This window comes from Sminthopsis crassicaudata, chromosome 1 (genome assembly GCF_048593235.1).
Source record: "Sminthopsis crassicaudata isolate SCR6 chromosome 1, ASM4859323v1, whole genome shotgun sequence".
Classification (NCBI taxonomy): domain Eukaryota; kingdom Metazoa; phylum Chordata; class Mammalia; order Dasyuromorphia; family Dasyuridae; genus Sminthopsis; species Sminthopsis crassicaudata.
In genome coordinates this window covers 23,049,470-23,065,278 of record NC_133617.1, presented here as the reverse complement: position 1 = coordinate 23,065,278, position 15,809 = coordinate 23,049,470, and the positions used below count along the sequence as shown (strand labels likewise).

The window sequence follows — 15,809 nt, the reverse complement described above, 5'->3', positions numbered from 1 at the left end:
CTAATACATTATGTACACAGTAGGTCTTTAGGAAAATATTTTTTTAAAATATAAATATATCTTTAAAAAATAAGTTGGTTGAATGTACATGATTAAACTATATCAGACTGCTTGCTAGCCAGGGAGGCAGAAGATGGGGAGGGAGGGGGAAAAAAGGAACTCAAAAGCTTACAAAAATGAAAATTGAAAATCATATTTGGAAAAATAATGTACAATTAAAATTAAATTTAAAAAAAATAAAAATAAATTGGCTTCCTCTTTCTGGAAAAAATTTTGATTCCTATTTCACAGGAAGATTGTGAGAATCAAATGAGATCATCTATGTGAGGTTTTGTAAACCTTAATGCTATATAAATGTTAAAAGTAGGGGCTGGTACCTGTGATTTTATTGATATAAGGAAGTCCCAAATTAGGAAATTCCCTTTACCAATGTAGGTCAACAACTTCTCTGCTACTTAGAGGGGCTGCCTAAAGTGGAAATGTCAAACTCCATCACACTCAACTCAAACTAGATTAAAGTATAATTGGGAAATGTTCAACAATAATATATTATTAATAATTTATATAAATATATAATTTGTAATAATATATGATATAAACATAAATAATTACAAATATAAAGTTATATAAAACAAATATATGTTTAACAATAATAAAATAAAAGTACAATAAAACATAGCCATTATTAGCTTGAGGTTTTCTGAATCACTAGGGCACCAGAAGAGCTCTGCTTATAATGAGAGTTTGCCATCACTGACCTAGAACCCTAATGGCCAATACATGTCAGAAGTGAGACTTGAACCTAGGTCTTCTGATTCTGATGATTTCGCTCTACCTCACCAGGGCTCCCTCATGAAGATTTTGTTGTTGTTGCTTTAGAAGCAGGGAACAGTCAGTGGAAGGAGTAGGAAGGCACAAGGGATAAAGAAGGTGGTTTTTATCTACTAGGGAATTTTGCCAAGGGTCAATTTTGCCCTTCTCGGTTTGAGTGGGGGCAGTGATGATGGAGGGTGGGAACCTCTCTCTTTAATCCAAGTCCACCATCTTCCAAAACTGGATTTCTTCATGAATCTCTTGCCTTTACAATTTTTCTCAGTGAGCCTCTAGTTCTGTTCAATGCCCACTAAATGCTTGTTACCTTCAAAGCATTCCACTAAATTGTTGTTGTTCTTCCCTCATTTCAAAAAGGATCAATGACATCACAACATTATATCTTGACTCGAGAGTGAATTGGACTTAAATGAGGCAGTTGCACAAAACTGTCAATCTCACTCTCTTCCATTGTCATAGACATCTGAACTGATGCTAAGTGAAGTGAGCAGAACCAGAAGGATATTGTACACAGTAAGATTATTTGATGATCATTACGATAGACGTGGCTCTTCTCACCAACACAGTGATCTGAGATAATTCCAAAAGACTTGGGATAGAAAATGCCATGTAGAGAGAATTATGAAAAGTGAATATGGATCAAAAAATACTTTTTCACCTCTTCTTCCTCATGATTTTCCCTTTTTGTTCTGATTTTTCTTTCACAACATGACTGATATGAAAACATGTTTTAAATTATTTAAAACCTATAGCAAATTACTTGCTGTCTTAGGAAAGGAAGGGAGAAAAAAATTGAAAGTCAATGTTACAAAAATGAACATTGAAAGCTATCTCTACATGTAATTGGAAAATATTAGTGAAGTTTAAAAATTAAAACAAAATCAACAACAAAAAATAAAATCAACATAGTCACAGACATCCAATGGCAAAAGCAAAGTCAAGATAATTGGTGATATATTGAGGATGCAAAGATGAAATTGAAAGGTCCCCTGTCCTTATGGAAAAGAGGTGGAGTAAACAACATGAACAAATTGATATGACAAATTGGGACAAAGGAAAATACAGATAAAGGGCACCAAACTTGGAATTGGGAAGTCCTACATTCAAATACCACCTCTAGCTTTTTATAAGTATGTTAAATCTCTCTGTACTCAATTTCCTATGTATAAAATGAGAAAGCTAGACTCAGTGGTCTCTAAAGTTCCTCCTAGCACCAAATCTATGGTATTTTGACTCTAGGAATATTTGAGAAGGGAGAAAAGACTTTGGCTGGAGTGATCAGGGAAGTTTTTTTGAAATAAGTGGCAAGTGAACAAGTACTAAAAAAGGTGAGGACTCCAGAAATTCACCCTTGGGCATATACCTCAAGGAAGTCACAGACAGAAGGAAATATACAAAAATATTCAGAAGATACTTTATAATAGAAATAAAGTGGGGTCCATCCACTGGGGGGCAACTGAACAAACTACAGAGTATGAATGTAATAAAATGTTTTTACATTGTAACAAACTACAATTATGAAGAATTCAAAGAATCACAAGATTTTATAAACTGATTCAGGGTAAAGAAAGCGGCCTAAGGAAAATGATGTCTACAATGATGACTGTAACAGAATGTTTTTACATTGTAACAAATTATAATTATGAAGAATTCAAAGAATCATGAGAAGACTTTTATAAACTGATTCAGGGTAAAGAAAGCAGACTAGGGAAAATGATGTCTACAATGATGAATATAAATATTTTTACATTGTAATAAACTACAATTATGAAGAATTCAGAGAATCCTGAGAAGACTTTTATAAACTCAGGCAGGGAAAAAAAGCAGACTAAGGAAAATGATGTCTACAGTGATGAATGTAACAGAATATTGTTACATTGTAACAAACTATAATTGTAAAGAATTCAGAGAATCATCAGAAGACTTTTAAACTGAGGTAGGGTAAAAAAAGAAGCAGACTAAGGAAAATGATGTTTACAATGATGATAATAGCATAAATAAAACAATACTATAAGGCAGTCGTTATTTACAATGAACAATTTTGCACTAGAGTGTTTAGTCATCTCAGGGGTGTCCAACTTGTTGTGACTCCATTTAGGGTGTTCTTGGCAAAGATACTGGAATGGTTTGCCATTTCCTTCTCCTCCTCCTTTTACAGAGAGGGAAATTGAGTAAAACCGGGTGATTTGTCCAGGGTCACACAGCTAAAAAGTGTCTCAGGCTGGATTTGAACTCAGGAAGAAGAGTCTTTCTGACTCCGGCTCTGGCACTCTATGCACTATGGTGATCCCTAGCAGATCTAGTACTAGAGAACCCCTTGGTATTACTTGAATTGTTGTCGGTGACCAGTTTTAGTACTGAGAACAAAGGAGGAAACAGATTTCTAGCTGGCCCAGTGGATTGTGCTTGACCTGGCATCAGAAAGACTATATACATCTTCTTTTTTTCTTTTTTGGTGAGGCAGTTGGGGTTAAGTGACTTCCTTAGGATTACATAGTTAGTGTTAAGTATCCAGTCCTACTGACTTCAGGGCTGGTGCTCTATCCACTGAGCCATCTAGCTGTCCCAGGAAGACCTATATTCAAATCCAGCCTTAAATACTTGCTAGCTGTGTAGTCCCAAGCAAGCTGCTAAACTTTTGTCTACCTCAGTTCCTTCAAATGTAAAATGGGAATGATAATAGTATCTACCTCACAGATTTGCGATGTGGGTCAAATGAAATAACATCTATAAAGTGCTTGGCACATAGTAGGGGCTATAAAACTACTTATTCCTTTCCCTCCATCATAAAGAGATTTGGCACTTCAGAGACAATCTGAATGTCATTTGCTCTCACAATCAGTCACTTTCGGTTTATTTTACTTAACTGTTTTTCTTTGCTACATTAGAGAGCTCAAGAAATGACAGTGATGTAAAAAAAAATCAGTAAAATATTTTATTTTTAAAAAATGGTTTTGAAAGTCAAAAATTGCATTCTATGAGCACTCTAAGAAAGGTCACACCTTCTGTCTTGAGAAAAAGAAGAACCTTCCTTCTATGGTGTTTTTTGTTTTTTCTTGGCTGTGTCTTTAGGAAACAGGATGAACAATAGTCAAAATGGAAGTTTTTAGAGATCACTAGACATACAGTTAGAACCAACATACCTGATTAAATGTTTGCAAAATTCACATGGAAGAAAAAATAGGGGGGAAAGACAGTAGAAGCCTCCCAAAACATTCATTTCTGAGACATCCCATGAAAGGAATGACAACCCTTTTTCCATAATACTCACTTATCTGGACCACGCAATTGGCTCCCATCATTCCCGATTTCACAATATGATTCCCGACACATTTGAACTTCTTGCCATCAGACAACTGGGACCGATTGAGTGTCTCTACCCCCGAGCTTGAATTTCCCAAGATCAAGTTTCCTGGCTCTTCTGTCCACAGGAAGACAGGATCGGGATATCCCCCAGACCATCGGCAGATGAGTTGTAGCATGAATCCCATGGGAACTATCTCTGCCCAGCACTGTGGGGCTGACCAAGGAGGATCTGTGAAATATAAGAAGGACCTCTAGCTGGCTCCCTTGGCACCAAGCCATCTCTTTACATGACAGGGCTAAGACAGCAAAAAGATCATAAACCCCCCCCCCCAAAAAACAAACAAACAAACAAAAAACTCCATTTTTTTCCCTCTCAAGTAAAGAAAATAAGCAGAAACATAACGAAGAGTAGATTTTTACGCCTGGGGCAAGTGACTCAAAAAATATACTTAATTGTGGGGGCAGATAGAGCAGGATGAGATAAGGAAGAACTCGCCCCAGTCCACCCTCTGTTTTCTATTTTAATGTATTATTCTTGCAACATGCTAGCTTCTGTTGTTCCTGTGCTACTAAAGGCCTGGAGATACTTTCAGCATCTTCAAAATTCAGCACCCTGGTCCAGTGCCCAGATCACCCTGCCCTAGTTAGCTCTACAAGCTGGCAAGCTATATTTTTTCCATTTATCACAAAACTTTCTTCTATCCTTCAGCAAAAAGACAAGTATCAGTTTCTAAGAAGCATGATCAATATTTCTCTTTACATATGCAGATTTTCCTTTCTGTAGATAAGTATGGTTTTTTAATCCAAGGTCTATTTCTCCTTAATGATCATTATGGTCCTAGGTTTTAGCCACACATAATTGATGTATGTCTATGAGATTTTAGTATTCTTCAATTTTTTTCCCCTAAACATATGATTTCATCTAGTTTGAGAGGCTCCTGGTGTGAAAACTCTATCAACTAATGTAGACTGTAATTAGAGTTAGAATTGTCTGAGTACAGAGAGGTTAAGTAGATTGTCCAGAGTCACACAGCTCAGTATGTGTCAGAGGCAGGACTTGAACCCAGGTCTCCCTGATTCTTCTATGTCATGCTCTATTTTTTCTTTTGGGTCAGAGCTATAATTTTATTGCCATAAGAAACTCTCAATGATAAAATTCTTCCCCCATGCAGTTATGTCTACTACTTTGCACTGAGAAGATAACATAGATAATGTGAATTTGTGGTTTTCTAAGTTCCTTTCTATTTGTATTTGATACTGCTGTATTCCTCCACCATGCTGTCTCCTCTCCTGCTGTGTAGAAAGGACACTGACATAATAGAATAGTATTATACCGGGAAACACAGTCAATAGGAGGAATTCTGGGAAACATGAGAAGATTAGTATGTACTGATGGAGAATGAAGCTGGACAAGGAGAACAATATGTACGGTGCCATGAATATAAATGGCAAAAGCTCCATAAAACTCTGATGAATTGTAGTAAAGAATTTCCATCCCTGGACTAATGGTGAAATGAACCTCACCTTTCTCCTCTCAGTCACAAGATGGAGAACCCTGGATATACAACGGCATTTTCCTATCAGATTTGGCCAATGTGTTGATTAGTTTTGCTTAAATATTATTATTCCTTGGTAGAAAGAGATTAAAGGCATAAAAACAAAAAACTCTAATTTTTTTTTAAAGGGAAAAGTAAAGAATGATAAAGTGGCTCAGTGGATACAGCATTGGACTTGGAACGATGAATGTGTTCAAATCCTGCTTCTGGCACTTACTAGCTGTCACTTAATTTCTCTTTGACTCAGTTTCTTTGCCTGTAAATTGAGGCTGATGGACTCAATGACTCCTCTCTGGCTCTAAACCTGTGAATGAATCTATGTAAGGCTGCACAAGACTTCCTGAGGACACAGGGGATGGATGAATGAGCGTGTGGGTATTCCAGATTTACTGTGGTCCCAGTAACAATAGGAGCAAAGGCTGCTTACGTACAATACACCAGGAGCTCAGAGGTCACTTTCTGAACTCTCTTGCTGAGTGTGTTCGTGGCCAAACACGTGTAATTCCCCTGAAGTGTGGGCGACATGTTGTGGAGCTCAAAGTAGCTGAAGTTCTCATTGTTGATCCCGAAGGGCTCACTGTTGGACCCTGGCAGCTGGAAGTACCACTCCACCACGGGAGGTGGATGGGAGCTGCTGCTACAGTTGAAGGTCACCTGGGAGCCCCTGGCGACAAAGAGGGAGCCATTTGGGTGGATTCCAGTGGGAAAGATTTTGATGCTGATCTGGTTGGGGCCACCTAAAGTGAAGATGACAAGGAGAAAGAAAAAAAGGTTCAAAAGATGGTTTCTCTTCTGTAGCGTTAACAAATAAATCCCCCCAAGATGATAATTCTCCTAATTCCAAATTTCCCTTATTCTAAAATCCATGGAGAGAGACTAAAACCTGGATTTCACTGGTTTAGGAAATTTTCTGGTAAGGAAACTTCCTCCACCACTTCAGGTTGGCCTTTTTTCTGCAGGTTACAATTTATAGTCTCACGAATATGGAAATATGTTTAGAAGAACTGCACATGTTTAACCTATATAATCCAAATTAGATTGCTTGCTGTCTTGGGGAGGGGAAGGAGGCAAGTGAGGGAGAAAAATTTGGAACACAAGATTTTGCAAAGGTGAATGTTGAAATATGTATTTAGAAAAATAAAATATAAAGTAAATACATAATAAAATTTTCAAAAAACAGTTTATAGTCTTAAGAGAGTTTCTCTGAGTGGATGCCCATCAATTGGAGAATGGCTGAATAAATTGTGGTATATTAATATTATGGAATATTATTGTTCTGTAAGAAACAACCAGGAGGATAATTTTAGAGAGGCCTGGAGAGACTTATATGAACTGAGGCTGAGCTAAATGAGCAGGACGAGGAGATCGTTGTTATACTTCAACAACAATACTATATGACATCAATTCTGATGGACGTGGTCATTTTCAACAATGAGATGAAACAAATCAGTTCCAATAGAGCAGTAATGAACTGAACCAGCTACACCCAGAGAAAGAACTCTGGGAGATGACTATGAACCACTACTACATACCACCTCTATTTTTGTCCACCTGCATTTTTTATTTCCTTCATAGATTAATTGTACACTATTTCAAAGTCTGATTCTTTTTGTACAGCAAAATAACTGTTTGGACATGTAGACATACATTGTATTTAACTTATACTTTAACATATTTAGCGTGTATTGGTCAACTTGCCATCTGGGGGAGAAGGAGGGGAAAAGTTGGAACAAAAGGTTTTGCAATTGTCAATGCTGAAAAATTACCTATGCATAAAATTAATTTTTTAAGAGAGAGAGAGAGAGAGTTTCTTAGGGCAAAAAACTTTTTTTTTTTCTCCCCCTGAGTCTGGAGCTAAGTGACTTGCCCAGGGTCACACAGCTAGGAAGTGTTAAATATCTGAGACCAGATTTGAACTTGGGTCCTCCTGAATTCAAGGCTGGTGCTCTATCCACTGGGCCACCTAGCTGCCCCCTGGGCAAAAAACTTGATCAGGATCACAGAAATATGTAAGAAACAAAATTTGAATCCAGTCTTCTGGTCTCTGACGTTGGTTCTCTATCCAGTGACACCATGTTGCCCATTAGATTGTAAACTCCTTCAGGATAGGGGCTTTTGCCCTTTTTTTTTTTTTTTTTTTTTTTTTTTGGTATCCCTAGCATTTAGCACAGTGTCTGATGCATAGTAGGCACTGGGACATTTAAAAAGTTTGAGAGACATAATAATTTCTGGAGAGTCATTTTATTAGTAATGCCGGCATTTTGATAAAAGAGCTACGGTATTCTCAAGTGCCAAAGATCCCTCATGAAGGTCCTTTATGTGCTTATAATTTATGTGCCCTTGAAAGAACAAGTATTCCCAAGGGTGGCAGTCAGCTCTGATTGGCCAAGTAAGGAGAGAATGAATATCATGAGGGGCTCATTCTAAGGAGAGTCTTGGGGATGTGACAGGATCACCCAAGTCTTGGTCAAAAAGTTTTATCCATGTTCAGGTCAACTTCCTAACAAAAGACAGAATCCACATTCTCCTGGATTGTCCCAGTAAACACGATAAGCAGGAATACACCATTAGCTCAAAGTTAGAATTTTTTTTCTTTTTTTACTGTCTGATTAGATCTTGGCCTGAGTAAATCCATAAGAGAGACTGCTTGATTTCTGAATGAGGAAGTAGAAAAAGAGAAAAACCTTGGTCATGATTTAATAATTAACCCCACTTAATCCCAACTGCCTCAGCCAAAAAAAAAAAAAAAAAAAAAAGAGAGAGAGAGAGAGAGAGGAGATAAAATTATTTCTCATGTGATAAAAATCATAAATCCTGTGAAGGTTTATTATACTCCAAAGGAATGAATTTCTAGTCATATTAATTTCTCTAATCATTAAAAGGCCATTGGAGGAGTCATTTAGGGTAAAAGTATCCTTTTGTGAGCTTCTCAAGAACCCCTCTAATGGTTCTAATGAGCCAAGGACCCCAGATTGGGAATGAAGGAGAAAGGACGAGAGGGCTTCGGTGGACTTATCTCAACTCTAAATTCTGCTAGCATTCAACACAAAATGTTATTACTTTCATATCTTGTGTTCGAGCCATTTGAGTACATGTCTTAAATCTGCTGGCCTATAAACTCCCTGAGGGCAGGAGCCCTCTTTCATTCATCTTTGTGTCACTCTAAATCCCTCGTATATTGCATATGTTCTGTAAATCTTTCCAATCCATCTTCTAACAGAATCATCTTCCTAACACAGGTCTTATACAAATTTTATTTTGTTTTGCTGAGGCTGGGGTTAAGTGACTTGCCCAGGGTCACACAGCCAGGAAGTGTTAAGTGTCTGAGGCCAGGTTTGAACTCGGGTCCTCCTGACTTCAGGACTGGTGCTCCGTCACTGCGCCCCCTAGCTGCCCCTAACGCCTCTATGTCCTAAGACACATATCACCATGACCGCTTTCTACTCAATGGAAACTTCAATGGTTTCCCATTCCCTGTAGGATAAAATTCAACATATAAAACCAGTACATCCAAGTTTTAATCTTACATCCTAGTCGCATTTTTCATTACACCCTTTCAAGTAATCTCCAATCCAGTCAAACTGGCCCATTAGCTGTTCCCTAGACTTGACAGGGTATAATCTGGGCTCAGCATAACCACCAGGTATGGCATCCAACATGGCACCCAACATCCCATGGATTCTTTATCTCATTCATCCAAACTACACATGCCGGCAGGTCTGAGGAGTTTTCCCAGAGTGATTAGGTTGGGCGTGGCCGTCATCTTATTACAACTCACTCACTTTCAAAGTCCTGGGGAGAGGGGGGATACATCCCCTCTATTCGCCACTACTAAGCTCCCCCATATGCTTGCCATTTCAACAAATCAGTCACTTACAATACCGTGTACTCATAAACACGAACCATTTACTAAATAAGAAGGCAAAAGCAACTAAAATTGGCCTAACATTTATTCAGTAAAAACAAGAATAATCAAAATAGAACAAAAAACACAGCGTATGGGCCAGCACTTAACAGTGAAATATCCAAGGAGAGAAACATGTGCCCAGATAACTCACACATCAGGACCTCAGACCTGGAGGTCTGTTAGTCTAGGTCAAAGGTTCTCAAACTGCAGCCTCTGGGCCAGATGCGGCCCACTGAGGACGTTTATGCCCCCCCCGGGTTATGGCAAATGGGCTGGGGGGCGGAGACAGAGGGTGAGCTTTTGTTTTTACTCTGGTCTGACCCTCCAACAGTCTGAGGGACAGGGAACCGGCCCCTATTTAAAAAGTTTGAGGACCACTGCTCCAGGTGGTTCAGGACTTGACGCACCAGACCTAGAGTTCAAATCTGGCCTCAGACACTTCCCAGCTGGGTGGCCCCGAAGTCTGGAAACCTGCTTGCCTCAGTTTCCTCCCCTGTAAGATGAGGATAATAATAACAGCTACCTCCCGGAGTTATTCTGAGGATTAACTGAGAGAACATTTTAAGTGCTTGACCCTATATACATGTAACTATCGTTATTTTTACCATCATTAGCATCTTTTTTTTTTATAGCTTTTTATTGACAGAACACATGCCTGGGTAATTTTTTTACAACATTATCCCTTGGGGAAGCTAGGGGGCGCAGTGGATGGAGCATCAGCCCTGAAGTCAGGAGCAGCAGAGTTCAAATCTGGTCTCAGACACTTCACACTTCCTGGCTGTGTGACCCTGGGCAAGTCACTTAACCCCAGCCTCAGGGGGAAAAAAAAAAAAACACACCATTATCCCTAGCACTCACTTCTGTTCCAACTTTTCCTTTCCCTCCCTCCACCCCCATTGTCATCTATTTTAGGGACCAGTCTGCTCCCTCTCCTTTCTCCTTCTCTACGCCCCGGCCACGGACCGGCAAGCTCTTTCAGTAGCACTGGCACGTTCCGCTGAGCCAGCGGCCCCGGCCTGGGCTCTGCGGCTTCCCAGGTCCACCCCTGGCCCAGCGATTTCAGTAATACAAGGCCGGCTTGAGCCAGGGAGCTCTGGGTGCCTCCTCGGAGGGCAAGGATGCCGTCCCTCTCTTTCTCTAGCGGAGACGGTGGGAGAAAATGCAAAGAAGCCCGTGGGATAGTTATTCCCCCCACCCCCCAATTATCCACCCCCTTCTGGATGTGGCTAACACTAAAGGGAGGCTAAGGATACAGCCTCCCACCCAGTCCCAGCCCCCAGAGCATCTTGCAGGACTTTTCGGCTCTCGGCCTCTAGATGGTGCTAAAGAGCAAAAGGCTGAATCAGCTCTTCCAGCGCCGGGAGCAGCTGCGGAGCAGGCCGGGCCTGGGGCCGGAGCGGCCCCGCTCACCCCGAGGAGGCAAAGTCCCGCCACAGCTGCTCTCGTCTGTGGCTTCAGAAGCCGCAAATCGGGGCGCCGTCCCCAGCACGACGGGGGGGGGGGGGGGGGGGAAACACCCTTCGGTTAGATGTGACCTAATAAACAACAGTTTCCCCCAGTGATGTTCCTCAAAACCTCGAAAAGTCATCTGTGAATGATCAGGGAGGGAAGAAAAGGAGGGAGGGAGGGAGAGAAGAAGGAGGGAGGGAGGGAAGGGAAGGGGGGAGGGAGGTGGAAGGGAGGGAGGAGGGAGGGAGAGAAAAGGAGGGAGGGAGGAGGGAGGGAGGGAGGAGGGAGGAGGGAGGGAGGGAGGAGGGAGGAGGGAGGAGGGAGGAGGGGGGAGGAGGGAGGAGGGAGGAGGGAGGAAGGAGGAAGGAGGGAGGAGGAAGGAGGGAGGGAGGGAGGGAGGGAAGGAGGGAGGGAAGATACTCGATCTTACAAAGACATCTCCCATCTCCACACCTTTGCACAAGCTGTCCCTGCCACCTGGAATGTATACCCTTTGCAGTCCACTTCTTTTCTCCCTAGCTTCCTTCAAGGCTCAGCTTAAGAGCTACCTCCTCTGTGAAGCCTTTCCTGATTTCTCCCACTGCCATTGCTCTCTCCTTCTTCAAATTGTCACTCACTTATCCATATCTATGGTGTCCTTCACCACTGGGCCAGGGACTATTTCATGCCTTTGCATCCCCAGAGGCCGGCACTCTGCCTGTGCCTAATATACGATTGTTGAATTGAACTGAACAAATGCTTCCTGAATGAATGAACGCCCATCTAAACAGTGATGGCTTCCAACCTCTTTGTCATTTCCCCTCGAGTTCCTCCCCTCCCATCTTGGACGAGCCATGGGAGGAATGGAAGAGAAAGAAGATACTCATCTTTCTTTTTTGTTTCTGAGAGCAATTTAGGCCAACGAGAAAAATACATTCAATTACCACAGGCAGGACAAAGCTGTTTTCTCCACATTGTCAACTCAGCTTTTTATTAAGTCTATACTCACGATTCGGCATGCCAACATGTCATGGGGTGCTGGATTTGGAAATGAGAATATGTGGGTTTTTAATCCCGCTTTAAAGACTCTGTCCCTGAGAAAATTACTTAACTTCTCCAAACCTCAGTGTTCTAATCTGTAAAATGGGGACAATACTACTTTCATTACTAATCTACTTTGCAAGGTTGTTGTGAGGAAAATCCTGTGTAACACTTCAAGAGCTCTGGAGATGTTAACTGTCATTATTATCACTGGTATTATCATCCCTCCCAAGGGATCTTGGGATCCATCTTTGAGGCAGACGATTAATTTATCAGTGTTCCTTAGCTATTCAGGAAGGCCTACGGAATGTGATGTGTGATATCCTTAGGGGTTATTCCCTCAATCCAGATCATGAGATGCAGGGTATTCTGATTGGCCAACATCCTTATTAGCATACCCCCTTGGGAAGAGGGAAGCTCTCCTGATCCTTCCTGTCAAGTCCAATTTTGTCCTGCCATAAGCAACAACCAATCCCTGCCTTCTCCAGCCCCCACCAAATGCCCATCCTGGCTCTCCGCTTTCTGGGGATGAGGACGTAGGAATGGACCCTTTGCTGGTGCCCAAGTTATTCTTACCCCAATACTCAGAATCTCATTTTATCGGGATGGAGAGTTCCCAGTATGAAAAGACCCTTCCTCAATGTGACTTACAACCTGTGGCCAAGAAATCAATAGATAAATATTTGTTAAATATCTTCTATGTGCCAGGGATAAAAAAAAAAAAGACAAAAGATAATGCAGTAGACAAGATCATTGGACCTACTAACTTAGCCAGGGTCACACAGTTGTAAGTATCTGAAACAATATTCAAACCCAGACCTTCCTGCCTCTATCCGGGGACATGCTGCCTCTTAGATGTTTGGACCTTTCCTTTTTAATTCTTTCTTTCTTCTTTTCCTTTCTTTTTTAAGTATCACCACCTCTCATGGACCCCATCCCACTGACCCCACGACAGAACTCTCCTTTAAAAAGAAAAAAGTGCAAAATAAATCCAAAGTCCAAGTCTGAAAATCAAGTCACTCCAGACATGTAGGAAACCTCCTCTCTGCTGCAGGCCTCTTGGTTTTCACTCACACAAAAGCTGAGCCATATTTACAAACACTGAGGGCAGCAACTGTTGTCTTTGTCTTCTATGTCATCTTCTCCCTCTTCTTCTTCATCTCCCCTCCCTCCATCTGCTCCTTCCTCTGTCTGTCTCTTCATCTCTCTCTCTCTCTCTCTCTCTCTCTCTCTCTCTCTCTCTCTCTCTCTCTCTCTCTCTCTCTCTCTCTCTCTCTCTCTCTCTCTCTCTGTCTCTTTGTCTCTCTCTCTCTCTTCTCTTCTCTCCCTCTCTTCTTCTTCTTCTTCCTCTTCTCTTTTTTTTTCCCCATAGCCTCCGTTCCTACCACAGTACTTGGTAAACAGTAAGTACATAATAAGTGTGTCATGAACAGAATCTCGGGGCAGAAAAGGCCTTGTCCAGCCCACACATGAAAGAGTTCTTACAATGAAACAAGTGGTCACACAGTCTCTGCTCGAAGCCTTCCTGTAAGAGAAAGGTCCTACCTCCCAAAACATTTAGCTCTACGTTGAGAGCCAGTCCTCAAAGCTAGGAACTTCCCTCAATGGCTAGTCCATGCTAGCAGACTCTACAATTTCAACCTGGGACTCCTCATTCTGCCCACAGGGACAAACAGGACAAGGCTAATCCCACGCTCCAGTGACAGCTGGCTGGAGATAGCAATGCTCTCTATGTTGAGCCCTCCTTTCTTGGACTGACCTTCGTATGGAATGGACACGGGGCCCTCCCCCATACCGGCAGCCCTCCTCCGGACATATATCTGCTTAGCAATGCTCTCCCTTAAATGAGGATGTATTCCTGAGCCATCACATCCAGTTTCAGATGACTTAGCAAAGGAATCCATCCCTGGGCAAAAGATGCCCTCATCTGGCCACAGCCTGAGATTTTTCTTCATCTCATCCTTCTTAGCTTCTTATTACCCCAATGAGGAAAGTTCTCAGCACCCACAGAGGATGAAACAGAACAGGTAAAAGGCAGCGGCTCTATCTAGCTCATGCTCCGGAGTCACCTCAACCCACGGAGAGAAGGGTAAACAAAGGATGAAAGGAAGGAATAAGCATTGATTAAGCACCTACTGTATGCCAGGCACCATATTTTGATTCTCACACAACTCTAAATTAGGAACTATAATTGTTTTCACTTTTACATTTGAGTAAATTGAGGCTGATAGGTTAAGTGATTTACCCAGGGAAGTGTCTAAGGCTGGATTTAAACTCAGACTTTCCTGACTCCAGGTCCAGTTCCATCCACCAAGCCTACCACTGGTATAGACATTCCCCAAAGAGAGAGTCACTCTATCCCAATAGTTTTCTGGGGGACACTGTTTTGTCATGAAAAAATTGCTGGATTCAAATCCTTTTTTTTAAAAAAATTATTATAGCTTCTTATTTACAAAACATATGCATGGGTAATTTTTCCTGGATTCAAATCCTGACACTAAATAAATGAGCTATGTGACTCTGGGTAAATAATTTCACTTCTCTAAAGTGAAGAGTTAGGTAAGGTAAGTAAGGTAAGGCTATCAGTGGGACATGATGGGAGGGAGAGGACAGTTCCAATGCACTCTGCCCAGGTCCCAACTCTTTTCTTATCTGGATGATGATGAGGTTGTCTACACTATTTATATCACAGAGGTTGTGAAACACTTTATAATCCTTAAAGTGCTATGAAAATGAATTATTATCAGCATTAAGCCATTGATGTTACTATTACTCGTTACAGATAATAGTCTCCCTCCAGATTCCCTATATCAGCCGATGCCGAGAATCTTCCAGGTCTCTTGAATTTTCCATGAAGAAATTCAGCCTCAAGTTTCCTTTCTGGACTCCTATGGAAGAACCAGCCCATACACAGGAATCAGGTAAGGCTATCAGTGGGACATGATGGGAGGGAGGGGACAGTCCCAGTGCACTCTGCCCAGGTCCCAGCCCTTAGGAAAGACACGGGCAACCTAAAGAGAGACCAGCATGAGGAAGAACAGTGGCTGAAGTAACTAGAGATGCTCAGCCTGGAAAGGTTAAGGACAGAGAGTGATAAGCTGAAGAGAGACCAGTGGCTGAATAACTAGGGATGCTCAGTCTGGAAAGGTTAAGGAAAGATTAGAGAACTGTTTACAAATAGTTAAAGGATTACACTGGAGAAAATGGATTAAACTTCTTGTCCCTGGAAGGTAGGGCTAGGAATAAGGAGGGAAAGCTGCATTTAGGTTTGGTATAAGGAAAGCCATCCTGACATTGAGAGCATCCCAAACCACCATGGGCTACCTTGGGAGGTGGCTGGGTTCTCCCTTCCTGGAGGATTTCAAGAAATGGATGGCCACTTGTCAGGTATATCGTCAAGAGGATTCCTAATTTCTTATTGGGCTCTTTGGCTTCTAACACAGAGAACCTGTGATTCTGGGACTTTGGTGAACTCTTGGATGGGCTGACCTTAGCCTGCTCTCAAATTATAAAAGCACTTAGTGATATGACGACACAGGTACAGATCATATTTACATTTGGAACCTACTTTTCTCCCTTTTCTCCTTTGCTCCCCAAGGGGCTCCCCATGCCTGCTGTACCAGTCCCTGCACACACCACAGACACACCTGCAAACCTGTCCCGACCTGTACCTGTGGACATGTAAAAGTTCCAGCTCCAATCTGCCCTCACCTGGCCTCCTTACCAAATACCAGGGGACT

The 15,809-nt window shown here is 41.7% G+C and overlaps 1 protein-coding gene across 1 annotated transcript in view; it reads right to left on the bottom strand.

Annotated features, from left to right (window-relative positions):
• The window catches only part of VSIG10 (V-set and immunoglobulin domain containing 10), a 35,646-nt gene that overhangs the window by 12,308 nt on the left and 7,529 nt on the right, over positions 1–15,809 (bottom strand). Inside the window, exons 3-4 of the mRNA XM_074296684.1 lie at positions 6,125–6,430; positions 4,103–4,366 (exon numbers count right to left, since the gene is read on the bottom strand). Of these exons, the coding sequence (XP_074152785.1) occupies positions 4,103–4,366; positions 6,125–6,430 (570 nt within the window). The remainder of the gene's footprint in view (positions 1–4,102; positions 4,367–6,124; positions 6,431–15,809) is intronic.